Source organism: Primulina huaijiensis, chromosome 16 (assembly GCF_012295235.1).
Source record: "Primulina huaijiensis isolate GDHJ02 chromosome 16, ASM1229523v2, whole genome shotgun sequence".
In the NCBI taxonomy this organism is placed as follows: Eukaryota; Viridiplantae; Streptophyta; class Magnoliopsida; order Lamiales; family Gesneriaceae; genus Primulina; species Primulina huaijiensis.
In genome coordinates, this window is record NC_133321.1 from 13677017 (window position 1) to 13703807 (window position 26791).

Here is a 26791-nt window from a genome sequence, read left to right on the forward strand (position 1 = left end):
ACCTATCAAGATTAGGCCCAAACCAGATTTTGGACCCTTGTTCCATCCCTAGTCAAGGTGGAAGACCCATAACATACCTATGTATCATCTTATAAATACCATATTTGAGCGACCAATTCAGGCATTCACTATATTGATTTCAGCAGCACCCTTAGCTGCTCTCTCACTCTATTCGCAGTATTTGACTTGAGCGTCGGAGGGGCTACGCCGAGACATCTTCCCGGCCCCTTTCTAACGGTCTCCTTAGTGATTTCATGTTTAGAGCAAATTCGAGACCTGCATTCGAACAAGTATTATATGCTGGAACCGAGCTCTAAATTTTCAGTGAGTATCACTTGGCGCCGTCTGTGGGAAGTTTGAGCTGAGATGTAGAGATGGTAGGCCGAAAAGGAAGCAGAAAAACTAACTCAGTAGCGTCACGTCCTCAGATGAGACCCGGACAATCTCGTCTTGAGATGAGACAGGAACAACCTCGTCCTGAGACGAGAGCCGAGCAACCTCGTCCTAATGAAAATGTGGGGAACCTGACCCTGGAACAGTTAGACCAATTCATTAATAAGGCAGTAAACGAGGCCATGAAGAGGAATCAAGAGTCTATGTTTGCCGAAGAACAAGGCACTCACCAGGAATGAGAGGAGAATGATGAGGGTCATCAGAGCAAGGTCGAAGAGATGCGGCCCCTCCCAAGTGGAGGGAGATAAGAATATTGAGGCAACAATTGGGAAACATAACTCTAGCGACCGAGAAAGAAAGTCTTTTTACCCCGCCATTTTGGAGGAATGACTCCCCCCAAGTTTTCGACAATCAAGCGTGGGAGAGTATGAACACTTGGGAAAATTTGAGAATGCGACTTTGTTACATCAATACTCAGATGTTGTTAGGTGCAAGGTGTTCTTGGACACGTTGGTGAGATCAGCCCATCAGTGGTTCAATACGCTACAACCCAACTCTATATAGTCTTTTGAGGATTTTTCCACTGCTTTCTTACACCGATTTGCTAGCAACAAAAGGCACCATAAAAATTACCTGAGCCTGTTCGTGATGAAGCAGAAAAAAACTGAAACTTTGCGAGAATTCATCCAGCGCTTCAACCATGCCATGCTGGAGATACCAGCGGCTGCCTCTGACATCATGATAATTGCCTTTACCCATGGTCTGAGATGAGGGGAATTCTTCAAATCTCTGGTCGAGAAACCTCCATTGAGCTATGATGATCTGTTAGCTCGAGCGAAAAAATATGTAAATCTAGAAGACGTCCAACGGCACAAGAGGATGGAGCAGCGACCCGGGAGAAGTAGAGTTGAGGGAACAGAAAGAGGAGGTAGGAAAAGAGGCGTGAGTGAGAGAGAGGATGATAAAGCTACAGGCAGAGGACAATTATCATCCCATGTTCTTCTGAATAGGAATCGTGTCAAGGTGATGGAGGTGAGAGAATCAGAGGGGAGATGGGAGAAGTCGTAGAGGGTTGAGAGCGGATCTAGATTGCCTCCACTGGACAGACAAGAAAGATCCTCATCCGGCAGTCGACCAAGACCTCGCCCATCCCCTAGGCGAGGTTGAAGCCCTCCATGGATCAATCAGAGATTTGGAGAGCATAGAAGAGAAGAGTGGGGTCAAGATGTCCCTCGGGAGCCTGTCGATCCGAGGAGGAGAATGATTGAGGACAACCCTCCTAGGAGAGGAATGATCCATATGATCTTGAGGGGTGCTACTGATGGAGACTCTGGACGAGCTTGGAACGTGCACGGAAGAAGGCTGGAGAACTTCGAGATATCTAGGGGTGCGGACTTACCCCAAGATCTTGTCATTAGCTTTGAGCCGAAAGACCTCCGAGGCGTTATGGCTCCACATAACAATGCCTTGGTGGTGACATCCACAATTGCCAATTATGATATGGCAAGGATCTTTATTGATAATGGAAGCTTTGTGAATATGTTGTTCAATAGCACGTTGGATCAAATGAAGGTGGAAGGATTTGAGTTTGAGTCGGTCTCTACCCCCTGTATGGGTTTGCAGGACCGCCATCTCGACGCCGGGTCAGATTGTTTTTCCCCTATCATTGTGGAATGATCCTCGGCGGGTAACAAAGATGATAACCTTCACCGTGGTGGACACCCCGTCACCGTATAATGGAATTCTAGGACAGTCAGCCCTAAAGTATTTTAGAGTTGTAGCTTCTACTTGTCATCAGAAACTTAAATTTCCGGTGAGAAAAAGAATTGGAGTCTTGTGTGGGGACCAGAAAGTTGCGCGTCGGTGTTATGAAGGGGTAGTGAAAGAAGAAGGAAAGAGAGCGTGGGTGGAGGTTAACATGAACATGGGAGGAAGAAGCGGATAGTGAAGTAGGAGGTTCAAAAGGTGGTGGATGAAGAGCATGAGATTATAGCTTTGGGGTCCGAGAAGAAGGCACTTAGAATATCCTCTGACCTTGTCCCAAGGGTTAAGGAAAAACTCATTAATTGTTTGCAGGCTAATCTCAACGTCTTCGCTGGTCATCTCAAGAGCTTACAGGGACGACCCCGGATGTTGCAGAGCATCGGTTGAATATCTTGCCAAATGCTCGCCCGGTGAAACAGAAGAAGAGACATTTCGGGCCCGAAAATGATAAAGTTATAAAAAAAGAAGTGGGAGAGTTGCTTAGTGCTGGGCATATTCAAGAAGTGCAGTTTCCTACTTGGCTATCGAATGTCGTCCTAGTGCCGAAGAGTTTGGGGAAGTGGAGGATGTGTGTGGACTTCAGAGATCTTAATAAGGCGTGCCCTAAAGATTGCTATCCTTTGCATCGGATAGATTAGTTGGTAGATTCCACGGCTAGTCATCAATATCTGTGTGTGTTAGATGTTTATCAGGGATACCACCAAATCCCCTTGGCCATGAAAGATCAAGATAAAGTGTGTTTTATTACCTCTGAAGGAACTTTCTGTTACGTGGTCATGCCTTTCGGACTCAAAAATGCAGAAGCCACGTATCAGGGATTAATGGATAAAGTATTTTCTGAGCAGGTGGGGAGGAATGTCGAAGTATATGTGAATGATATCATGGTGAAATTAAGGGACTCAACCCAGCTCATACCTGACTTAGTGGAGACTTTTTCCACCCTCAGGTCCTATGGGCTGATGTTGAACCCTCAGAAGTGTATCTTTGGGGTGAGGAGTGGGAAGTTTCTGGGTTATATGGTGACAGAGAAAGGGATTGTGGCTAACTCCAAGAAGGTCTGAGCTATCCAAGATATGGTTTCTCCCCGAGGACCCAAGGATGTTCAACAGCTGACGGGAAGGTTTGCCGCGCTGGCGCAATTTATCTCGAGGTCTGCTCATCGAAGCTTACCATTCTTCCGAGTTTTGCGTAAGGCGAAAAAATTTGAATGGGGTCCGGATTGTGAGAAGGCTTTTGAATAGTTGAAAAAATATCTTGCTGAGCTCCCAGTCCTTGCCAAATCGGCAACGGGTGAGCCTTTGTGGGTATATTTATCTGCCACCGAAAGAGCTGTCAGTTCGGTTCTTGTCAAGCAAGAGGGATAAACTCAACAGTATGTCTACTATGTTTCACATGGCACTCAAAGGGGCAGAGATAAGGTACTCAGGGTTGAAGAAGTTGACTTTGGCTTTGGTAATGATGGCGAGATGCTTGAGACCATATTCCTTATCTCATCCAATTGTGGTGCTCACCAACAGTTCATTAGGTAGGATCCTAACTCATTCAGATATGTTCGGTCGTTTGGTTAGATGGACTACTGAGCTGGGAGGGTATGATATGCAGTATGAGCCAAGAACAGCTATCAAAATAAAAGCCTTAGACGATTTTCTGGCGGAAACTGTACATCACAAGGATGAGGCCCTTGGAAGGTGTACGTGGACGATTCCTCTTCAAAGGATGGAAGTGGGGTGGGTTGGTACTGATTTGCCGACTGGGGTTGAAGTGAAGTTGGCTGTAAGGTTGGATTTTCAGGTATCTAATAATGAGGCAGAGTATGAGGCTGTGTTGGCATGCCTCAGGACAGTCAGGAACGTGGGAGCTATCCGGGTGCTTTTTTTTTCTGACTCACAACTGGTATCGCAGCAGATGAAGGGAGTATATAAAGTGAAAAATGAAAAACTTATCGAGTATGCTCGAGAGGTGGACATGGTTAGAGAGAAGTTCACAGAGGTCATGTTTGAGCAGATTTCAAGGAAAGAAAACGAAAAGGCGAACACTCTAGCCAAAATAGCCGGGACAATGGGAAGTTGGAAGACTAGAAATGTGGTATTTCAGGTCGAATTCACCCCACACGAGTTCACCTGCAGTCGAACAGGAAGAAGAGGATTTGAGAACTGTCATAACTGGTTATTTGAAGGTGGGAAAGCTTTCTGATGACTCTAGGGAAGCTCGTAAATTGAAGATAAATTGTTCGCATTATGTGGTAGTCGATAAGTTTTATATCGAAGAAGCTGATTATGTGCTCTGAGAAGTTCACGAGGGATGTTGTGGAAATCATTTGGGAGCTTATGCTTTGGCAAGGAAAGTGCTGCTCAGGTTATTGTTGGCCCTCAGTGCTGCATGATGCCCACGAGTTAGTGATGTCCTATGATAGTTGTTAACGTCATGCTTAGTTGCATCACTAGCCGACTGCGTTGATGAAAACTATCATAGCTGCTTGTCCTTTTGACCAGTGGGAAACTGATATTGTGGGACATTTCCCTGTTGCTCCCGCTCAGAAGAAGTTTTTGTTGGTAGCATTAGACTATTTTTTGAAATGGGTGAAAGCAAAGCCTTTGGCTAGGATCACTGAGAATGATGTCTTGAATTCTTGTGGAAGAGCATAGTGTGCAGATATGGGGTGCCTAGAAGACTGATATCAGATCATGGAAGACAGTTCTAGGGAGCTAAGATCCAAGCATAATGTAAAGAGACGAAGATCTAACAAGTCTTTACCTCTCTAGCATACCCGCAAAGTAATGGGCAGGTCGAGGTGACTAATCGAACACTAGTGCAAGGTCTAAAGTTCGGCTTGGCAACGCTAAGGGCAATTGGGTGGATGAACTAACAAGTGTCTTGTAGGCATATCGAACCACTCCAAGGGAAGGAACAAAAGAAACGCCGTTCAGTTTAGTCTATGGGAATGAGGCAGTGCTCCCAGCTGAAATTGGATTGGAATCTGCAAGGTGATGTTCTATGACGAAGATAATAGTATGAGACGGGCCACTGACCTTGATTTGTTGGAAGAGAAGAGAGAGGCCCCGAGCATTCGCATGGAAGCTTATAAAAATCGTATAGCTTTGTCCTACAATCGTAAGGTCATTCAAAGAAGCTTCCAAGTGGGTGACTTGGTTTTGAGAAAGGTATAAGAAGATCATAGAGGAAAGTTGAACCCCAAGTGAGAGGGTCCTTTCAAAGTGATCGAGAAACTTAATTCTGGGGCCTATTACTTGGAGAATGCGTAAGGCAAGGCTTTGAAGAGGCCCTGGAATGCTTACTACCTTAGGAAATACCACTCTTGATTTAAGCATTGATGTATTTCGTTTTTGAATTTGTCATATGTAATCAGTTGAAATTCAATAAAACCAAATTCTTCTGTTCAATTCATGGATGTTGTTGTTTTAGGAGGATGAGATGAATTAAATTTTACCTACTTGAGCTGCGCCTTGGGGAGATGAAAAATTAAATTTACCTACTTGGGTTGCGCCTAGTAGAAGAGAAGATTTGGAGAGAAGAAAAAATAAATTTTACTTACTTGGGTTGCGCCTGGTAGAGGTGAAGAGTTGGGGAGAGAAAAAATTAAATTCTACCTACTTAGGCTGTTCCTAGTAGAGGAAAAGAGTTGGGGAGATGAAAAATTAAATTTTACCTACTTATGTCGCACCTAGTAGAGGAGAATAGTTGGGGAGAGGAAAAATTAAATTTTACATACTTAGGCTGCGCCTAGTTGAGGAGAAGAGTTGAGGGGAATAAAAATTAAATTTTACCTACTTCGGCTGCGTCTAGTAGAGGAAAAGAGTTGATGAGACTGAAAAAACAATTTTACCTACTGATGCTGAGCCTAGTAGAGGAGAAGAGTTGAGGAGACTGAAAATTAAATTTTACCTACTGAGACTAAGCCTAGTAGAGGAGAAGAAATGGAGAGAAGAAAAATTAAATTTTACCTACTTGGGCTGCGCCTAGTAGAGGAGAAGAGTTGGGGAGAGGAAAAATTAAATTTTTAATTACTTAGGATGCGCCTGGTAGAGGAAAAAAGTTGGGGAGATGGAAAATTAAATTTTACCTACTTAGGTTGCGTCTGGTAGAGGAGAAGAGTTGAGGGGAAGTAAAATAAAATTTTACCTATTTCGGCTGCGCCTAGTAGAGGAGAAGAGTTGAGGAGACTAAAAATTAAATTTTACCTACTGAGGTTGAGCCTAGTAGAGGAGAAGAGGAAGGAAAATTGAAAATTTTATTTTCCTACTAAGGCATCGCCTAGTATAAGAGTCAGAGGGTGAGCAGGTGAAACTTTTATTTTCCCGCTAAGGCATCGCTTAGTAGATGAGTTAGGGTGAGGAAGTAAAACTTTTATTTTCTTGCTAAGGCATAGCCTAATAGAGGAGTCAGAGGGTGAGAAGGTGAAACTTTTATTTTCTTGCTAAGACATCGCCTAGCACATGAGTCAGGGTGAGGAAGTAAAAATTTATTTTCCTGCTAAGGCATCGTCTAATAGAGGAGTCATAGGTGAAGAGATGAAACTTTTATTATCTGGGCTGCGTCTAGTAGACGAGAAGTGGTGGGAGATTGAAAATCATATTTTACCTACTTAGACTATTCCTAGTAGAGGAGAAGAAGAAAGGAAAACAAAAGTTAGATTTTATTTGCTAAGCATGACAGAAGAAAAGATGTGACAAAAGGGAAAGAGCTTCGATAAGCTCACACTCTAGCCGATTTTATTTACCCCAGTGGTTCCAAAACATCATAGATAAACTCAGAAAAAGCAATATGTTCAAACGCAAGATACTCAATGTGGCATAAAGTGAGTCTCATACCAAAAATGTGCAAAAAGAGATAACAAAATATAAGCGTCATAAAATCTATAATCGCATAATAGTACGGAAAGTAAAGCAGTGCAGTGTATGACAAATACGACTCGAAGCCATACATCGTCTGCGTCAATGAGAAAATAACATAAGTAAAGGAACATGATCTAAAGGTCAGGAGGGAGACTCGCTACGAAGTCATCAAGGCTGATGAAGTCGGTGGAAGAGCTTGTCGGAGGGTAGCCGTGAGCCTTGAAGAGGTCGACTGCACACTCGAAACCCACCTCCAAGTAATGAAAAGCTTTCGAACCACAAATCTTGTTGAACTCTTCGGACTAGAGGAATTCTTCCTTGAATGAGGAGGCTTCTTTACATGTTGCGCCTTGGCGTCTTAAGGTCCCTACAGGCTTGTTCTAGTTCAGCTCGGGAAGTCTTTGATCTTTCTTCAACTTTTGGATCTCTTTTGTCTGGTCTTCTATCAGTCGTTGAAGCTCCTCCTCTTTCTCTGTCAGAAGCTCATCATATCAAGCTTGGGACTCCGAAAGCTCCTTAGCATGTGTCGCTTCGCCTCGTCAATAGTAGCATGGAGCTGGTCGCGAAGAGCCTTACCCTCGCGTAAATCGTAGCAGGCGTTAGACCTGACGTCGGCCCGCTCAACCAACTCCTCTAGATACATGATGCCCTGAATAAAGAAGACGAAAATGAGAGAACAAGAATAAAATCAATCGTAAATTGAACTTCGAGTTAAGGTTTAAAGGGAGAAATATACCTCGGTGAAACTGCTGCACGTCCGGCGGGCAAGATCAAATCATCCCAGTGAACTCAAGAAAGCTGCATCTGTGTGGGAAGGGAGCTGATATAATAGCTTTTGAGCTATGTGAGTTGGACCTCGTCCAACAATAACTGATTCCGGGGTATACAAAGGATGTATTCCCAGCCCAAAAGGATGTTCATCATCTGATTCAGACATTCACTATATTGATTTCAGCAGCACCTTTAGCTGCTCTCTCACTCCATTCTCAGTATCTGACTTGAGCGTCGGAGGGACTACGCCGGGACACTTTCCCGGCCCTCTTCTAACGATCTCCTTCGTGATTTCAGGCTTAGAGCAAATTCGATGCCTGCATTCGGACTAGTATCACCTGCTGGAAACGAATCCTAAATTTTCAGTGAGCATCAATTATGTTGTAGCTATTCGTATACGAGGCTTTCAATTTTTAGCACTAGGTCGGGTGATGTTTTGGCGTTAATCTTATAATCTTCATAAAATATATAGTTATCATGAAAAACCGTCCCAATGAAAAAGTCTCTATCCAGTCCCAGATGTTTGACTCATGTCCCTATCGCTCGTAAATATCATTGCTGCATCGAGATGAGAATGACAACTTTTGATTCCAACCTAAAATTTCATATTTTTGGGGGGAGTTGGTTGTTGTTGAAATTGACATGCAACTCACGTGATTTAACGTTAATTTCAACTCAAAAAACTGAGGGAATGAATTATATGATCAAAATTTGTAACATTTAATACTAAATTGGGACATTCAGAACATTTAGATATACGAGTCAAAACACTGGATTGAGATTTAACTTTATGAATATCAAATTATTTGGAGCAATTTGACCTCCAGCTGCGCTAAGCAGCAAAATCATTCTTGAAGTTGTTGCTAAAACAATTTTAAATGAAGCATAAATGAAATATTTGGGAAAAAATGAAGAAAATTCAAAATCAAGTTGGTTTTGCTCAGGAAATCTTGTTCTAATTGATTTGAAATTGTCAATATATTTAGTCATAATCTGCTCATCTTTTATCTGAATTTTGAAGAATATTAGGAGTATTCCAAATTTGGAAAATAATCTTCTATTTCAAAAGGTGGATATTTTTTGAAGGTGGATAAACACAATCATTCATGAGAATTTTGCCCAAAACACGCAAAGTCGTGTTTTATTTCTGCAGCGACTTATCGAGCTGCAATGTGACATATGCATCCTAAAACCTCACCAAAGTCATCAGTCCCAGATCTCCTCCTCGGTTCACTACTTTCTCGTGACTGAAATTATTTCTGCGGCCGACCCAAAAATGAAGCGATTTCGATTTGATCTGTCGTTGTTCATACTTCTTGGATTCTGCATGCTTTTCTCACCTGCCGTCTCCAGCCTTGTCATCTCCCAGCTCGATCGCAAGGTAAAAATCTGATTCTAAAGATTTGTTTTTGGGATTTTTTGTCCTGTTGAAGCCCATATATGAACAAGCCTCAGAATATGAGCATTTTGTCTGTGGCCTGGATGGTGAATCATCTTTGTGGGTTTTGTTTAAAACTGAAAATTCTATGTTCATTTGGGGTCATTTAGATTTTTAGCGTTATGATATACCGTAACGTGGTTTTCGAGTTTTGTCCATTCTGTATGGCTAACTTTGAGTGATCTTCTGATGCAGATTGATTTATCATCACATATTGTACGAAGCACTATATCGCTGAAGGTTGTTTTTTCACCTAAAGTTTCTGTGTTGTGAGATAGGTTGTTGGTTTTAGTGATCAATTGAAGATGCATTTAGCTCATTTAATCAGCTATCAATGTTTATTTTGTTGGTTTGCTGTTATATTGTCTGCAGGTAGAAAATAAGGGTGATGACTCAGTATCGGAGGTTTTATTACCTTTCACTGAAAAACAAGCAAAAAGCTTGGCATTTTTGACAGCGTCCATTGGTGAAGGGAAAGGAAAAGCAAAAGGCTCTTTTGATAGCGTTCCTCTTAAACCTGTAAATCCTGAGGGAATGAATCCAAAATTGACTTGGTACTCTGTCTCATTACCCAAGGAACTGCTGAAGGGAGGAAGCTTAACTTTGGAGGTCAAAGCTGTATATACTCAAATACTGAGACCATTTCCTGAAAAAATAACACAGGCTGATGTTCAGCTTGTTTCCTTTGAGGAGAGTGCATGTTTCCTCTCTCCTTATGCGGTTAATGTTCAGTTACTTACTGTTAAATTACCAGAACCAAAAGTTGAATCTTATACCAAGTTGGATACTTCCAAGTTTTCTGGTTCAGAAATAAAATATGGTCCTTATGAGAATATTGCTCCTTTCTCAAGCATACCAATAACCGTTCACTATGTCAACAACCACCCATTTTCTGTTGCTCGAGAATTGGTACGTGAGATAGAGATTTCCCATTGGGGAAATGTGCAAGTCACTGAAAGCTATAACCTTGTTCATGCTGGTGCTGAGATCACTGGGGAGTTTTCAAGGTAGAACTATCTCACTTTTCGGAACAATCCTGTTTCTTCTATTTTAATTGACACCAAGTTTTTATTCTATCGTTCCTTTAATTGCAGACTCGACTATCAGGCCCGGCCCCATGTAAGAGGTGCATCAGCGTTCCGAAATCTTGTTGCCAAGTTACCGCCAAGAGCTCATTCCATTTACTTTAGGGATGAGATAGGAAATATTTCCACATCTAATGTATGGAGTGATTCAACAAAGGTGCGTCTTGATTCTCTTGGTATAAGCTTTTGCATTTTATTTCCTTCTATGGTTAGTCGTTTTTTCAACGATTGCAGACACTATTGGAAATTGAACCTAGGTATCCGATGTTTGGTGGTTGGAGATCTTCTTTCACTGTTGGATATGGCTTGCCGCTTCAAGATTTCTTGTTTCTGTCTGAGGGAAAACGCGTCCTTTACATCTCCTTTGGTTGTCCGATGAATGAAGTTGTTATTGAAAATCTTACTGTAAAGGTAAAGTTTCTATGGATACTCTCAATTTGTATTAAAAATTTTGGATATGGCTCAGTTATCTAGGCTTCGTATTGTCTTGGAAATGAAGAAGTCCAAATTTTTTCACCGATTAGAGTGTCATGTTGTTTATCCTGTTTTCTGGTTGTCCTGATTTTGGTGCAAGTCCATATTCATTTGTTTGTGCTTGTCCAAATTTATTTGGATGAAGAGCGATGGTGGATTAGGTACTGTATCTCCATTTTGAGTCGTCAAAATGGTGGTCGGGCCAGCCCGCCCCGCTCCGCCATGAAAAATAGGCAGGATGGGTTATGGTTTTAGTGGCCCATCTGGGTTGCCGGTTGTGGCAGGCCAGCCCCGCCAGCTTTTTTAAAAAATAAATTTTCTAATTTTCCATTATTTTTTGTGAATTGTTGCATCAAGACACTTATTTTTAGAGATTTATTTTATAATTTAAAACTAGCATTTGATGTGTTTTTAATGTCTTGCATTTTTTTTATAATTAAGTTTCTATTTATGTTATTCATATTGTTTGAATATGTGATTTTTTATTTAAAATATAATCAGACATTGAAATCTTATATGATTTGTTTGTCGTGACATTTAATACTTGTTATTGTGTAACATTGCTAATATTCTGCCTAACCAGAACCCACGGCGAGGCGGGTTGAGGCTTTTCAGCCCCGCCCCATTTGATGGCTGGCCGGCCCGTTTGACAGCTCTATTTCCATTTAACTGCTATCATATATCCATTCTTTAATTTCAGATTGTTTTGCCAGAGGGGTCCAATGATATTTTTGCATCTGTTCCGTTTCCAATCGAACAACAGTCTCAAGAGGTGACAGAACTGTGGTTGTGTTCTTAACATATTGTCCCTCTAAGTGGGTAGTTATGTCCCTAATGCTATTTATTATTTTGTGAGGTGGTGCAGACAAAGTTCTCCCATCTGGATATGGTTGGCAGACCAGTAGTTGTATTAGAAAAGAAAAATGTCGTGCCTGAGCACAATCAACATTTTCAGGTATGTTGCAGTTAAATGTCATTTTTCAATTTTGTTTGTAAAAATGATTTTTTTTCGGAAAATTAATTTTTTGATCCTTTATGTTTGCCTCTTGTGATTTTGGTTTTTTATGTTGTCTAATTTCAGTTTTAATCCGCTATCTTTGTTTTTTTGTTGTTGTAATTTTAGTCTTTTTTCAGACGTGACACTGGTGTGACACCAATGCAGTGTTGATGTGACGTTGACGTGTGTAGTGTCACATCAGATCTCCAGATGAAAAATGACTAAAATTGCCAACAATCAGAAGATGTAGGAATAAAACTGAAATTTGAAAATCACAAAAAAAACAAACATACAGGACCAAAAAAGTAATTTTCTCAATTCTTTTACTGTTATTAATTTGCTTTAATTACAAGAAAACAAGGCACAACTAGATTTCATGAAACTGTTATGAAGAAAAGATATCAAATGGTAAAGAAATGTTATTTTGATCTTATGGATTGTACTCTTTGCATATTAAGGCAACACTTGGTTCGTAGGATGTGTTTGTTGAATGATTAGTAATTTGGGTGATGAAAAAATTATAAGTAAGAATATATAACATATTGGGATAAAATATATTTTGTTTGGTATGATTTTTGTGGGAATGATAACTTATATATTTGAATGTGTTAAGAACAAAACACACACTTACACTACTTACCGACGATTTCTGTTGGGAATTCTAGCAAGTGTATTGGGTCAAGTTATAATAAATTAGATGAAGTCCAAGTCGTTTGCACAGATATTATTATCTAATTAATATGATATAAATTATTTGATCTAATCAAGGTTAAATCAATGAAATGATTATTATGATTATTTAAACTAATTAAAAAGCACTTAATTATTCTAAAGTGAAATTGCAACTAAACTAATTGACGGTAGGATTGAGCTTAGGTAGATTCAAATTTTAAATAAATGACCGAGAAGCCACAACGGTACCAAACTATCAATTATCACCACATATTGGATTAATCAAATAAGAATTATTCGAAGTCACGGTGAAATTCTTTTTGGTAATTATTAATTTATTTTTATAATTAATAAATCTTATTTTTATTTAACAATTCAATTATTTCTAACTGAATTTAATTAAACAAAAACGCATTCAACAATTATGTAATCTAAGCTTGTGCTTAATATCGTACATTGAAATCGAATACTATTTCTAATCAGCTTAATCATGTGTTAATCGATATTTGTGAAGATATTTTTAATCTATTCACTTTCGATTCAAGGTCAAACAACACATGCATAAATAATTGGCTAGATTAAATCCAAGAAATTTAGTGAATATCAATCAATAACGTAAAATAAATCAAAATATAAATCAATCCAACACGCAACCGAATGCCCACTGCAGAAAACCATATTAATACAAATAAGAAACACAAACTTTCGGGTGCCTAAAAACCCTATACAAGGAAAATGAAAATGAAAAAAGAAGACCTCCTTGAAGAAAGACAAGAAATAAGTTCAACACAGCTGATAATTACTGTATGTTGCTCTCCAAATCTCAAAATCTCCATTTCCCCTTTGATTTTGAGTCTCCATACTTCAATGGGAGATTATTCTTTCCATGTGCAGCTATCGGCAGGGTATGAAAGGGGGGATGATGTGAGTAGATTAGGTAAGGGAAATGAGCATTTTTGTAATTTCCATGTGTTATCACAGGTACTGTTCAATAATTGTTGCCCTATCAATGGAAATGAGGTGAGAAGGGATTTGTTTTCTGGCCACTAAGGTTTTATTATCACTAGTTGAAGGATTGATGGGCCAGGAAATAAACGAGACAAAAGTAGGTTAAGGAGCTAATCCTAAGCCTATCGCCCGTACCAAACGTATTCTAAGAGTTTTTATCGTTAATGAAATCCACGTAGACTTAGGGGGTACTTTTGCAATTCGTGATTATTAGATTAGCCTCGTTAGCTTTGGATAGTAAAAGAACAATTTATGAAATCCAGTGGCAAGAGCCCACCAACAAAAGGAAGGCAATGATTATTCTATTGGTGATACTCAACTCATTCCAGGCTTGTTAAATCAATTGTCCTGTTCGTTTTTTAGAAATCATTATTATGCTATTTCTCATTTTTCTTGCATTAGGTTGTTGCATATCCTAATTTATGCTAAAAATTTAATAATTGAAGATAACTTTCAGAGGCTGAATTATGACCTTTTCCACTAAATGGTATTTAGCATCAAAGATGCCTAAAATAGGTATAAAATGTAATGATTATTTCACTAGTTTTCGTATAGGATCGTTAAATGCTATATCATTGTCAAACCTGGCTCTAGTATTAAATTAGATGGGGCCAATACTATGAATTTCGAAGGATAACTTAAATGCGTGGTAGAAAAAACTTTGTTATTATATATTCCATGTTGAAATTTCTGAACCAAGTCTACTTCCAAATTAGAAGGGGATGAATTTGAAATCCATGAGGTTTGGATAAAGTATGTTTGAAGTTTTGCTTTTTCTTTTTTGGAAAATTTTTAATCGCATTATTTCATATAAATTCAAATTATTGTATTATAAATAATGAAACATTTTTCTTTTTTAAGCAATCATTTTGTTATTTCACTTTTCTCTCCATTATCGTTTCAAATCAGCTATCAAAGACAATTATGTCACATATGTTCTCCATTTTTAGTTGGTCGTTGTATTATTTCACCTTTTTGCGTTTACTTCACATCATTCGTAACTTATCGCATAGTAACAAAAAAATGCTAGACGCATTAAAACGCTCAGGTGTCCTTGGGCTTAAAGCGCAAGCGCAAAACGAAGCGCACACTTTACAGAAATATAGCGCAATAAATAAAATATTCTAAAAAGTAAAAATACAATCAATTTATTTCAAAAAATATGAAACATGAGATATCAAATATTAATTCATTATCATTTTCATCTTCCAAGTATCAAATATTAAAATGTCAGGGTAGAGGGCAGAGAGCCCGATATCATGGTTTCCTTTGCTCTATTTTTTAATAAATAGTGGAGAAATCACACTTATAATGGGCGATTTCTCCTTTGTTAGATATTTTTAACAAAAATCTGTTTCTTCTCCTAAGCGCGCATAAAGCGCAAAAAGCGCGTGCTTCGTGCGCATTTGACAACTACGACCTATCATATAAGTTTTCAGACCTATTTCTGGAAAACTTTCAATACCTGAGTGCAATGAGCCACGAGGCAACGCAAGCACTAAATTAATGGTTTTAAGTTTATTTATTTATTTATGTGTCTTATCGTTTATTTTTGCATTTTATTTGTTTATTTATGAATGTATTATATAAACATGGGATGAGGATAGATCAGAGAAGTAGAGAAGTAATTTTTTATCTTTAGGATTTAAGTTTATCGTAGACTAAAGTAGTAGTGTTGGAAAAAGACTCTTATATAGGGTGTTCTTGGAAAAGGACAATCTAATTGCCATTTCAAAATCATCCTGCACTTCACTCAAGCATGTTTTAGAAATATATATCAAGTAACGTGTGGAACAACTATAACCTATATTTTCAGTAGTTCTTTTTTAAGTGTATGCAATACCTTAATTGATAAGCATTAAATAACTCATAAAGGTCATATTTCATTTATTCTTTCGTAACCACATTTTTTCCAATATTGTTATACATTATGTCAAACAAAAACTCTATGAACTCTTTGTCAATACAAAAAACTCTATGACTCCAATTTATGACGCAGATCAAGTATCATGACATAATATAAAATCATAATTAGTTTTTCATTTGACCCCCAATTCTTTGCATATTAATATTTTTCAATTGATCCATGATACTTGAAAAATGAATACGATTTTATATTATGTTATATCCTTGATTGATGCCTTAATGATGGAGTTCATAGAATTTCTTTTGATAAAGTGTGTGCCGATATTGGAAAAAATGAGGTTATGAAATAAAAAATGAAAGATGTTCTTTATAAGATATTTAATGATTATAACTTAAGAATTAAGATATTGTCACACACTTCAAAGAACTTCCGAAAGTTTATGTTCTTTGTAAGAAGTTCCAAAATTTACTTAAAAGATACTTCTTAGAAATGTTTGAGCGAGTGGTTCATGATTTTGAAATGGTTCTAAGATTGTAACTAAAATAAGAGTTCAAGATGTGCAAGAGTGGGGGATGAAGTAATAAAATTTGAGGTAGAAATATGTAGTAGGTGAGGAGGGGAAAGAGAATTTTGAAACATTAAGTTGGTGGAAATAAATTTCTCCATGTTTCCAATTCTTTCTCGAATTGTCTAGATATACTCGTAGTTTCAATCTCCACCGTTGCTTCAGAGGCTGCATTTAGTATGGGAGGACATGTATTTGATGCATTTAGGAGTTCTTTATCTCCAAAATGGTTCAGTCTTATTTGTTCTCAACATTGGCTTTGATTCAAAACAAATTAACTTGGAGGAAGATTTGTGTGACATTGAAATGATTGAGAGAGTTACTTTTTATTTAAGTTTTTTTACTTTAATTCAAATGATTGTGTGACATGTACTTGAGGAAGATTTGTGTGACATTGAAATGATTGAGAAATACTAACACCTATCTTAATTTATTTTTTAAAATTGACAAAAATAGGTATTGATTCATCTCTTTTTCACATATAGCCATCATGGCCGATTCAAGACTGGGAATCGAAAAAATATGTAATCACTGTGCTGATTCAAGATGTTAAGTCATGTGAACTTCGTGTTATGGATTTTGTTTGATTATTTACTGGAAAACAAGAAATTGACAAACACTCTTTTATTATGTTATCAACTTGTCATCGAAAACTTTTGCATTTTTGGTTTATTTATTTGGGCTTGTTATTTTACTTACTGTGAAGAAGAATAATTTAATTTATAGTTTGTTAATGATGCTCTAGGATTGAAATTCAAATCATAGTAAATAAACGTGGTAAAGAATAGAGAGTGTTGGTAAATATTCAGGTACCAACTTATTTGGGTTTGGATGTTAAAAAATTTTTACTATCCAAACAATCGGGTATCTGATCCGAAGAACCAGAATGTCAAAAAAAAAACCAGCCCGTGCCCACCCTTATCCCTAGGAGAAAAAAAACCCAATTTGTGAAGAAATTGAGCAGCTCAGAAATGGAAGAACGAAGGATAAAATGGCTGCGCTACAATTGCAATGGATCTGCAGGCCAAGGCATCGGTGCAAGGAACTATTTTGGTTGGAGGGATTGGAGAAATAACACCAGTCGATGGAAGGGAGGATGTGACCGTGGTGGCATGACATTACCCGTTATTCGTGTTTTAGGACAAACGCAAGTCTCAAGGGGTTGATGATGTGATGAGTAACGACACTATGCAAGCACAAGATAAACGGACTTTAGTTTATTTATTTATTTGTGGTTTATTATTTATTTCTAATTTACTTTGTACTTTATAAACATGGGATCAGGATAGAAGTAAGGCTTACTTCTACTCCTGTATTGTTGTGGACTTAGTGGGTGAAGCTTTGCTGCTGAGGCAGCGGCAGGCCACCAGGAAGCTTTGCTTCTAGATAGCAAATAATTTTTATCTTTATGATTTAAGTGTATTTTAGTTGGAAAGGGATTCTTGTAAAAAAAAATAGTGCCTCAGACATCAATAGCTTCTCTCATAATGAGCCTCAAATCCAGTTATCAAAATGGATTGAAAAGATGGTAAATCTAACGATGTGTATAGCATTATGCATCTCAATGATTATTCATTTAATAGTCTCATAACGCAATACTGACTTATAAGTTGCAGCTATTTTTCTTCTGGAGCACGCTAATATGTATAATTTTTTGCCTCAGGTCTCTTACCAATTCAGCAATCTTTCCTTGCTTAGGGAGCCAATGATGCTGGTTTTTGGGTTTTTCCTTTTCTTTGTGGCATGTATAGCATATGCACATGCAGACTTGACAATCTCTAAGTCATCTTCATCTTATCTTTCAAAGCTGCAGTGGGATGAGGTATGTCATTGCTATTTCCTTTTCTGTATCTGGTTGGATGGAAAAATATTGAATTATATCAATCTTATAAAAGAAGAGCATTAGTTAATCTGAAAAGTTGTACAGGTCCAAACTGCAATTCAGCAGTTCCAGAATGTTATGAACCGATGTCTAATTATTCATGACAAGCTAGAAGCATCATTGCGTGATCTTTCGAGGACTGGCGATGTTCAGACTTGCAAAGCAGCACGCAAAGCTGCTGATAGTACACTTAAGGAGCTATCGAAGGAGTTGAAATCATTGTTGTCGTTTTTGCAGTCTTCTTCGCAGGCTACTCAGATACTTCCAAAGGTTCTTCCTTTCTCTTCATTTACTTGAATTTACTGATTAGTTCTTGTCTTCTTGAAATTTAAGAAAACAAAAACCCAAATTGTAGGAGGGAAATCCAAGTATATAAGTGTTGTTTATGTTGAATAACAAAAGAAACAAGACCACGAGTAGTCATGTATAGGCTTAAGCAGATCTACGTGGCTGCTTTTATTCCTCTCACTGAAGGGATCCATAAATATTGCCAACTGTGGTCGCAGGTTAATAAAAGTGCCATACCGGTAATTTTTCCTTCTATTTGCTTGCCAAATTATTTCCTATTTGGAGAAAAACCAAGTTCCTGCAATTCTGTTGGGTAAAGAGGAAAAGGAACAGTCCTTTTCACGAGTTCAAAAAATTATGTTTTCACAACCTTCTGCTCAATAGTGAGCATCGCGTTCCTCAGTCAGGAAGTAAGCTTATAGTAGCTTCGGAGATTATAGATTAGTGGGTGACTCGTGTTTTCAGTTTTCACCAATTACTGCCATCTTCACTTATCATCCAAATATCTGGTTTGGAAAGTGTTACTAGCTAGGTGTTTCTGGTTTCAAAGTCTCATATTTTACCTGTTAATATACAAGGTGGACGAACTTGTGTCCAAAGAGAAGGAATTGCAAGAGAAGCTGATGTTGAAACACTCCACCGTAACAGACTCGTACGAGAAGAAATCTGGGGGCCGAGAGATCGAAAACCGTGTGGCCTCGATCCAGCAGAAGATTTCAGTCTTGAGACAGGAAGTCGATGATCTTCTTGAAGTTATCGATATATAGTTGAGGTCAGAAAAAGATTTACCTTATTAGAATTTCACTCTGTGACCTCTTTGTATCTGCTGGGTTAAAAAAATTTGTTAGACAAAGCAACTTTATTTTTAATTTAATGTGTTAGACTTGGGACACTATCATTAGGCACCGTATCCTTTGTCATTCCTTCATCCAACATTAACTTAAGTTATATAAAGAATTGAAATTATAAATGATCATGTTATCTATATGTATAGATTTATTATCCCTGTATAATTTGACTATCAAAGTACTATTTTAAAGTCTTTTTCACACTATCAGTGTTCTAAACAAGAGTAGATGGTAGTCGGATGATCATTCATCGTCTAGGCAGTTTTTTTTTTAATCTATGTGTCTAATTTTTTTTATTTATTTTCATATTTCTCTAATAATTTCTCTATATCATATTCTAAAATCTATATCAGATTCTATAAACGTCGCTTAGGCGGTGTCTTTTAGAATACTGCACAATACATTTGAACATAATTTTAAAAATCTTAATTTGATTTTCTTAATTATCAAATCTACTATCAAATATTATCATCAGTATTCCAAAGAGCGGTTTAGAGACGATGAAGCTTGAAGCGTGAGGAAAAAGTTCCGATTCGCACAAAAGCTTGAAAAACTTCTTTTAATTCACTATATTAAGTGTGAAAAACAGGAAAAAGTGTAAAACAATTTTTAAAAAATTTTAAAGTAAGATCTAACCATTAAATTTTATTTTAAATAATAAATATTTAATAATACGAATTTTAAAAAAAAAAAATTTACAGACATCAGAATAAAAATTGTCCCGTACAATTTTTTCTTTGCTAATTATACATAATCAAGTTTAGAACATTGGATTGCAACGAAAACCCGTTGCTTAGAACTACAAATTTAATTTAATATATTAAATATTAGGTGTCTTATGAGACAGTCTCACGAATCATTATCTGTGAGACGGGTCAACTCTATCGATATTCACAATAAAAAATAATACGTTTAACATAAAAAATAATATTTTTTCATGGATGATCTAAATAAAATATTCGTCTCACAAAATACAACCAATAAAAGCGTCGAGTTTTTGCCTATATTAAAACTGGTTTCCGATAAAATAGGAATTATAAACCATGCTAATGAAATTGAACCCTCTGCTGTATATGTTCTAGGGTTTCTAATCAGAACTCATTTGGTGGATTGAGGATTTGGATAAGTGAGTAAGAAGATGGAGACGTCGCTTAGGTATGGCGGAGATTCCAAATCACTCAGATTCCACGCCAAGGAAAAGTTCCCCATCGCCTCCAACACTTTCTGCCAAGTATTATCCAATTCTTTTCCTTTTTGTATGTGTGAGTGTGCGTGTGCGTGTTTTTTTTTTTTGGGGTTTATTTTTGGGCTACTTTTATTTAATTTATGTTTGACATCTCTATTTATTTCTCGTTGAGTGAAATTAGGATGTCAGAATAATTTCAGCTTTCATCTGTGTTGTATACATTGAGAAATTCTCATGTTTCAGCATCAATTTTTCTATTTCTTGCTTTGCATATTTGGTGGGAGTCTTCTTGTATTGATTTATTCTCCACTGACATTATTTGAACTTCCAATGCATGGGGGGGATTTCGAATTGAAAGCTTAATGGGGAGCTAGACACGAGGATTGGAAGCCCTACTTACCTACGTGCAATGATTAGACATTTCTCTCCTGATGTACGTCTTCTTCTTTTTCGTGTGATTTGAATAACTCCAAGTGGTAACTCCTCCACATCTCAAGAACCCCGGAAATGAATTGGAGAAGTGGTATTGAATGTTTTCTGGTGGAAGAGTTGCAGATTGACATATCACTGACTTGTGTAGTTATCAGCCAGCCTTGGTGTGGGAGTTCAATACAATAGGAATAAGAAGCTACACTTTAATTTACGTGGAAAGAAGGAATATCCCATAACTGCTAATGGGTTGCTGACCTTAATTATTAAGGCTCGATGTGATGCTGACGAGGAGTTTAGAGAGGTCAGTCGTTTTGCTCACCCAACTCGTGATGATACAATGTTTAACAATTATTTGTGTGATGCAGTGATGTAATTTAATTTCCAAATTTCAAACAGATAAATTCCAGTGGAGCAGCTGAATTTTGTTGGAATATCTTCAATATTAAAAAAGACCAAGATTTGCGACTCAAGTTTGGATGTGATGCTGTTGACAAGGTATGTTTAGATTTACATTGAAGTCCCCTAGCCAATCAACCTGCCATTTCTTGATGAAGTGGAGCGAACTGAATCTTCTAACTTAGACTTGGTCCGAATGACACTTTGCCATTTTTGAGTTTTATGCATGCAACTGAGATTCTGTTTGCTCGAGGGGTTGATTTAGTTGGAGCCAAATATTCCTGAGGAAAATCTGACACACACACCACCCTGCTCCCCCTGCCCCCACAAAAATCAATCCTCTCCCGAAAAAATAAGCATTAAAAAGTCCAAATTTTCCAACTTCGATGTATTGTACTTGCAAATTGCAATATGCTTTCTGGTACCTATACCTCATTCAAGTTCTCAGAGATTTCACTAATTTTTCAAGTAATAACTAAGTACACATCAAAATCAAAATAACAACTTTGGTTATGTGTGCTCTTAACAATGCTCATTGATTCTTGTGCAGTTAGATTTATTGATTGACCCCCACCCGCTCTGCATTATTTCTATTCCAAGTATCGCGAAAGCTTTAGATGAGAGTTGAAAGTTGACTGTTGATAGAACATTGCTCTTTTGTGCATTGATAGTGATGGTAAACTTTGAGTTTAGGTCAAATGACTACATATAATGATGCTTTGGGAAAGTTAATTCTGATAAGGTAATGGAGTATGTTTTGGATTTTTGTTGTGGGCAGAATGAGGAAGTTACTTTCTTCCTTCTCGTGAACTGAAGATGTATTCTGTGCTATGTTTACTTTCAGCTCTTGAAATTGTTATCTATTTGCATTTCTTGTCTGATTTGGTCTTTCTCAGATTCCATACTTGCAGATTAGAGAAAATAATTGGACCTTCAATGCTGATGGGAACGGAAAATGGAATGTGAGATATGACTTGTGAGAGACAGAGAGGCATATTTTCCAACCATATGATGGTAATACTTGGTAGCTCCGATTAGGATCGTGTAGTTCACTGTTTACGTGGTCGAAGTATGTAACTGCAAGTTATATATGAAGTCATTTTTTTACGACAAAACATGATGACCTGAATTTATGATATCATATTTGCTGCATGCTTCAATAATCATGTTATTCCTTTGTCACATTTTCTCAACCGATGCTATTGTTCTAAGGTTTTAGTTCCACTTTTGATTATGTTCAGATTAACATTTAATCTCTATTATATGAGATTAATGAATAATATAATAAATAATTTGGCTGGAAAAATAGATTGTCAAAAACAATAAATAGTAGAGACAGAAAATAGAAGAAAAGATGAACATGAATTAGAGAGAAGGATTTTGACTGATTATTCGTTTATGAGAGGTTTGAAGTGGATCTTCTCTTGACAGAACGAGAATGCGCGCTCATTTGATCTTGATCTTTGGGCTCTCTTTCCCTTCTTTTTACACCTATGGTTCTTGCACAAACTAGTCCGATAATTGGACAGGTGCTAGGTACTAGCAATACGAGGAGAAGACTTTGATAAATGAGAGAATCAAGGAGAAAGATTAAATAATTTTAATACAAAGGATAAGATAGAATAGTTGGAAGAAAATAAAGCAGGATTAGTGGACTGAAGATTAAGGTAAAGAAGGTCAAAATTCAAAAGAAAATGGAAAAGAAGGTTGAGTGGGTATTTGTTACACTCCCTTTCAGCGGGTTGAACCTAATATAAATATATTCATGAGAATAGGCATATCGAAAAGCCAATTATTTGCCAATGAGTTGAGAGACGAACGTATATTTGTTGGAAAATATGTAATTTTAAATACTTTTACACAGAAAAATCGATCGATATACCTGAGTAGTTAGGTGTCAATGAGTCGAGCTGTTGTTACGCCTTAGAACTGTTCCAAGAACTGTTAGTTTCTTTGCTCAAATATTCCGAACAAATTTATAGGTATAAATTATAATTTGAGTGAGTTTCTTGTGAGACGGTCTCACGAATTTTTATTTGTGAGACGGATCAACCTTACCGATATTCACAATAAAAAGTAATACTCTTTAACATACAAAAGAATATTTTTTCATGGATGGTCCAAATAAGAGATTCGACCCACGAAATTGATCCGTGAGACCGTCTCACAATAGTTTTTGTGTTATAATTTTAAGTAATTAGAAGTGAAAAATTCAATTCATTAATATTTCTTTTTAAATTACACAAATATTTTTCTCAAACCAGAAGATTTTTTTTTTGGGTCAGTTATTTATTTAAAATTTTTTTTCCTGACAGAGACTAAGATAAATGTGTGCGTCGATCTCATTGTACAAAAGACACATTTACTGTGATGATATATACGGCTGGAAATTTCGCTTTAAGACTATTTAATAATTTTGCATGTATTTTATTGTAATATTTTATTTATTTCGGCATTTATTTTTGTTAACTTTATTACAACAAAAAATGTGCAAAAAGGTTGTCGGTTAAATCCTGATAATAGAAAAGGAAGAACTACTTCCCACCGTCTGATGGATAAACATGAAAGAGATAAGCTTCACTTGCTGATGGATTTTATTTTGCATCATCAGCCAAACAAGAATATTTAAATTTTAGCGTATTTTTCAATAATTTATTTTCTTGTTTTCACGAAAAAAAATTATACAAAAGAACATTCGAGGTTCTTTTTAAAAAAAACACTAAAAACTCGAGATAATCTCACGGGTTAATTTTGTGAGATAAATCTCTAACTCAACTCAACTCAACTCAACTCAACTCAACTCATGAAAAATTATTATTTTTATTACAAAAATATCAATTTTTAAGTTAGGTATGAGTCGGACCCGTAAATACATCTTACAAAAAGACATACTAGAAACACACACATTAGAAATCGAGATTGTTCTGAGCAATATCTCTCAAAAGCTTGAGTTAGATATTGATATCTTTAGAGAGATTCTATAGTTTACTTAGATTCACCACTTGGGTTGCTATCAGTACTTAAAATATATCATTATACCGGTGTAGCGTTGGCCCAAGAAGAATTATTCTGCTCTTGTGTTAATGACATTTACGAGTAGGGTGCTCACGAGTCGAGTCGAGTCGAGTCGAGTCGAATTCGAATATCATATTACTTGGATATTACCTCATTTAAAATTTTAGGCTTGAGCTCGACTCGAAATCAATCGAATATTCAATTTCAAGTTCGAGCTCGACTCATGAAAATATAAAATTACTCGATCTTGTGTTCAAAGAGTTCGAAATTGTCTGTAACATAATTTAAAATTTGTATTCACATGGTCACAAAATATCATTAAATTATATATCATCTAGTAATAATAATATATATTTAATTACGTGAAAACAATTAAAACTCTAACTCGATTCAAGTGAAGAGTCGGGCTACTCGATCTCGACTCGAGTTCGGTCAATTTAAACTCGAGTCGAATTTTGTCTGAGCTGCTCATGAGTGGTTTGACTCGCTTGCAGTCATACTTCTAATATTTGCAACCCTTGCAAAGATGGAGCCAGTGGGGGGCGGAGCCGCCTTCCCACCCTCTCTTCATCCCCTCAATTTTTTAAAAGGACATGAGACCGTATATAATTATATTATTTTCATTTTTCTTGGTTTTTTCCTTCTCTAAAATTTTTAATATATTTTTTTCGTCTTTCAAATTTGTTTTTCTAGCTCCGTCCCTAATTATTTGGGTATGTTAGAACATGAAAATTTTGGTCCTAACCTTAGGTATCAACGGGCTACATATATTTGACATGTTATCCCTTTGAATTTGACCATAAAGTTAGGGTGGAATACCAAATCGAGACATCATGTCTTTGCTAACTTGATCTGTGAAAACAGTTAGAGAGTTGGACGCAAATAGTTTTGTGCTGATGTATACCAATTGAAGGGATATTGTGGATATCCAATGTACCAAACTCTTGTTTCAAAGATATATTGAATTTGGTATACATATATATTTTTTATTTATATTTAAAATAAAAAATAATCAAAAAGTTATAATTTATATGAATCGGATCGGGTTGAAAATCTATTTGATTTGGAGTTTTTGTTATTATAAATTGTGAATTAAATGATGATAATTTTTAATCACCAATCTAGTCAATGTAACTATGTAAGTTGCTTCGTTTCTTTCTCGATCTAGATGTAACCAAAAAAATTATATATAGCTTTTTTTTTAAATAATTTTTATCCTCTAAAAAAGTAATTTTAATTAGTTTGTTTAGAAATTTAAAAGAAATAAATAAAAATTGATGTTTTTTTAAAAAAAATTAAATAAATAAAATTAGTAAATAATTGACACTAAAAATACTTCTCCACCTCCACAGTCGAAGCTATGCAGAAGAAATCCATACCACACATTCTCTTCTCTCTCTTCTCCTCTTCCTCTCTCCCGACATGACTGCCCGTTCACGTCTTCTCGGCGGCGTAAATTATCCGCCGCCGCCATCGTCTCAAGACACATCTCCGTCGTCCGAGCCGCTCGACGCCGACTTCGTGGTGATACTCGCTGCTCTCCTCTGCGCGCTCATCTGCGTGTTAGGCTTAGTCGCCGTCGCTCGCTGCACCTGGATCCGGCGCCTCTCCGGCGGAGGCTTCTCAGCTCCTGCATCGGCTACTTCAGCACCTTCGGCGGCTAACAAAGGCTTGAAGAAGAAGATTCTGAAGGCGTTGCCGAAGCACACTTACGGCGAGGACGAGGAGCTCTCCGACTGCGCCATTTGCCTCGCGGAGTTCGCCGCGGGGGAGGAGATCCGCGTGCTGCCGCAGTGTGGCCACGGATTCCACGTCGCGTGCATTGACACGTGGCTTGGATCTCATTCCTCGTGTCCGTCTTGCCGCCAGATACTGTTGTCCTCACGGTGTCAGAAGTGCGGTGGCGTGCCGGCGGCCTCCTTCTCCGGCAGCGGAGCTCAATCTGAGCCCAGGGAATGCCGTGCGAATAGGTATTTACCTTAATATCAATTTGAATTTGATCCAAAAAATGGGAAAAAATTGTTAGGTTAGAAAAATCAAAGGCTGTATCAGTTCTGTAATATATATTATATACTACTGTGTAGCATCCAAGAATTCAAGCCATTCAAATTATTTATTTATTTTATTGCTGCAAATCGGAAGAAATTGGTCTTTTTTATTCTTTTCTTAATTTAAAATATTAATAGTTTTAATGAATTTCTGATGATTCTTTCTAATGATAAAATAAAATTAATTAATACATTAAAATTGTTTNTAACTAAAATGTCAAATTTTTATGTCAACAACTTGTACAAAATTAAGGCATAACTTACAGTTCACATGACATCAAATTCCAAAACCCGATATCATTATATTTTAACTAATTAAAAATAATTATATTCTAACTATACACAAATATTCTTCTTTATTTTAATAGAACTTTTTGAATGATTTAATTCCAAATAATATTATATAAAATGATTATAGACCAAGAAGTGCATTTTTTTAAGAGTGAAGCTTGAAATTCATGGGTTGAAAAATGAGATTTGTNTTTTCAACACTCCCCCTTGTGATGATGATCATAATGATTGTATACATTACGTGTTTTTATACTGCCTCGTTAAAAAACCGTACTAGGAAAAACTCATTGGGATAAAAACCATAGTAAGGGAAAAAGAGTGCAGTCACGTAAACTCTCCCTCATGTTGACACGAACAATTTTTCACAAATTTCGTAGATTGCGCATCCCAATATTATATATGTGCTTTCTGAATATTGTCGTAGGAAGTGCCTTTGTGAAGAGATCTGATGAGTTTTCACTTGATTGAATGTGACGAACATCAATACATTTATTCTTCTCAAGCTCCTTGGTGAATGC

The 26791-nt window shown here is 37.0% G+C and overlaps 4 protein-coding genes across 4 annotated transcripts; all 4 read left to right on the forward strand.

Moving 5' to 3' along the window:
- The first annotated feature begins 1272 nt into the window (after positions 1-1272).
- Positions 1273-4350, forward strand: LOC140961039 (uncharacterized). Its single transcript, XM_073419361.1, has 5 exons — positions 1273-1425; positions 1582-2008; positions 2503-2753; positions 2850-3212; positions 3427-4350. Exons 1-5 carry the CDS (start codon positions 1273-1275, stop codon positions 4348-4350), a joined length of 2118 nt encoding a protein of 705 aa, XP_073275462.1.
- A 4614-nt stretch (positions 4351-8964) lies between these two features.
- Positions 8965-19030, forward strand: LOC140961340 (dolichyl-diphosphooligosaccharide--protein glycosyltransferase subunit 1A-like). The gene is made up of 10 exons (XM_073419801.1): positions 8965-9162; positions 9415-9459; positions 9592-10226; positions 10314-10461; positions 10539-10715; positions 11479-11550; positions 11644-11733; positions 17551-17709; positions 17815-18039; positions 18636-19030. The coding sequence occupies exons 1-10, from the start codon at positions 9058-9060 to the stop codon at positions 18822-18824; spliced, it is 1845 nt and encodes a 614-aa protein (XP_073275902.1). The 5' UTR covers positions 8965-9057; the 3' UTR covers positions 18825-19030.
- An 887-nt stretch (positions 19031-19917) lies between these two features.
- Positions 19918-22140, forward strand: LOC140960855 (outer envelope pore protein 21, chloroplastic-like). Its single transcript, XM_073419162.1, has 5 exons — positions 19918-20136; positions 20450-20524; positions 20672-20824; positions 20920-21018; positions 21816-22140. Exons 1-5 carry the CDS (start codon positions 20044-20046, stop codon positions 21897-21899), a joined length of 504 nt encoding a protein of 167 aa, XP_073275263.1. The 5' UTR covers positions 19918-20043; the 3' UTR covers positions 21900-22140.
- Positions 22141-25279: 3139 nt separating this feature from the next.
- On the forward strand, positions 25280-26059 carry LOC140961750 (RING-H2 finger protein ATL80-like). Its single transcript, XM_073420433.1, has one exon. The coding sequence runs from the start codon at positions 25357-25359 to the stop codon at positions 25915-25917; it is 561 nt and encodes a 186-aa protein (XP_073276534.1). The 5' UTR covers positions 25280-25356; the 3' UTR covers positions 25918-26059.
- Positions 26060-26791: the final 732 nt, after the last annotated feature.

Excerpts from the sequence above, each read along its gene's own strand:
- LOC140961039 (XM_073419361.1), top strand. The coding sequence starts at position 1,273 with ATGGAGCAGCGACCCGGGAGAAGTAGAGTTGAGGGAACAGAAAGAGGA. Across the intron at positions 2,009-2,502 it reads GGTCTCTACCCCCTGTATGG|AGCTTACAGGGACGACCCCG; the intron begins GTTTGCAGGACC and ends GGTCATCTCAAG. Across the intron at positions 2,754-2,849 it reads ACTTCAGAGATCTTAATAAG|GGATACCACCAAATCCCCTT; the intron begins GCGTGCCCTAAA and ends GATGTTTATCAG.
- LOC140961340 (XM_073419801.1), top strand. The coding sequence starts at position 9,058 with ATGAAGCGATTTCGATTTGATCTGTCGTTGTTCATACTTCTTGGATTC. Across the intron at positions 10,227-10,313 it reads ATCACTGGGGAGTTTTCAAG|ACTCGACTATCAGGCCCGGC; the intron begins GTAGAACTATCT and ends CTTTAATTGCAG. Across the intron at positions 10,716-11,478 it reads TTGAAAATCTTACTGTAAAG|ATTGTTTTGCCAGAGGGGTC; the intron begins GTAAAGTTTCTA and ends CTTTAATTTCAG.
- LOC140960855 (XM_073419162.1), top strand. The coding sequence starts at position 20,044 with ATGGAGACGTCGCTTAGGTATGGCGGAGATTCCAAATCACTCAGATTC. Across the intron at positions 20,137-20,449 it reads CCTCCAACACTTTCTGCCAA|CTTAATGGGGAGCTAGACAC; the intron begins GTATTATCCAAT and ends TCGAATTGAAAG. Across the intron at positions 20,525-20,671 it reads TTAGACATTTCTCTCCTGAT|TTATCAGCCAGCCTTGGTGT; the intron begins GTACGTCTTCTT and ends TGACTTGTGTAG.
- LOC140961750 (XM_073420433.1), top strand. The coding sequence starts at position 25,357 with ATGACTGCCCGTTCACGTCTTCTCGGCGGCGTAAATTATCCGCCGCCG.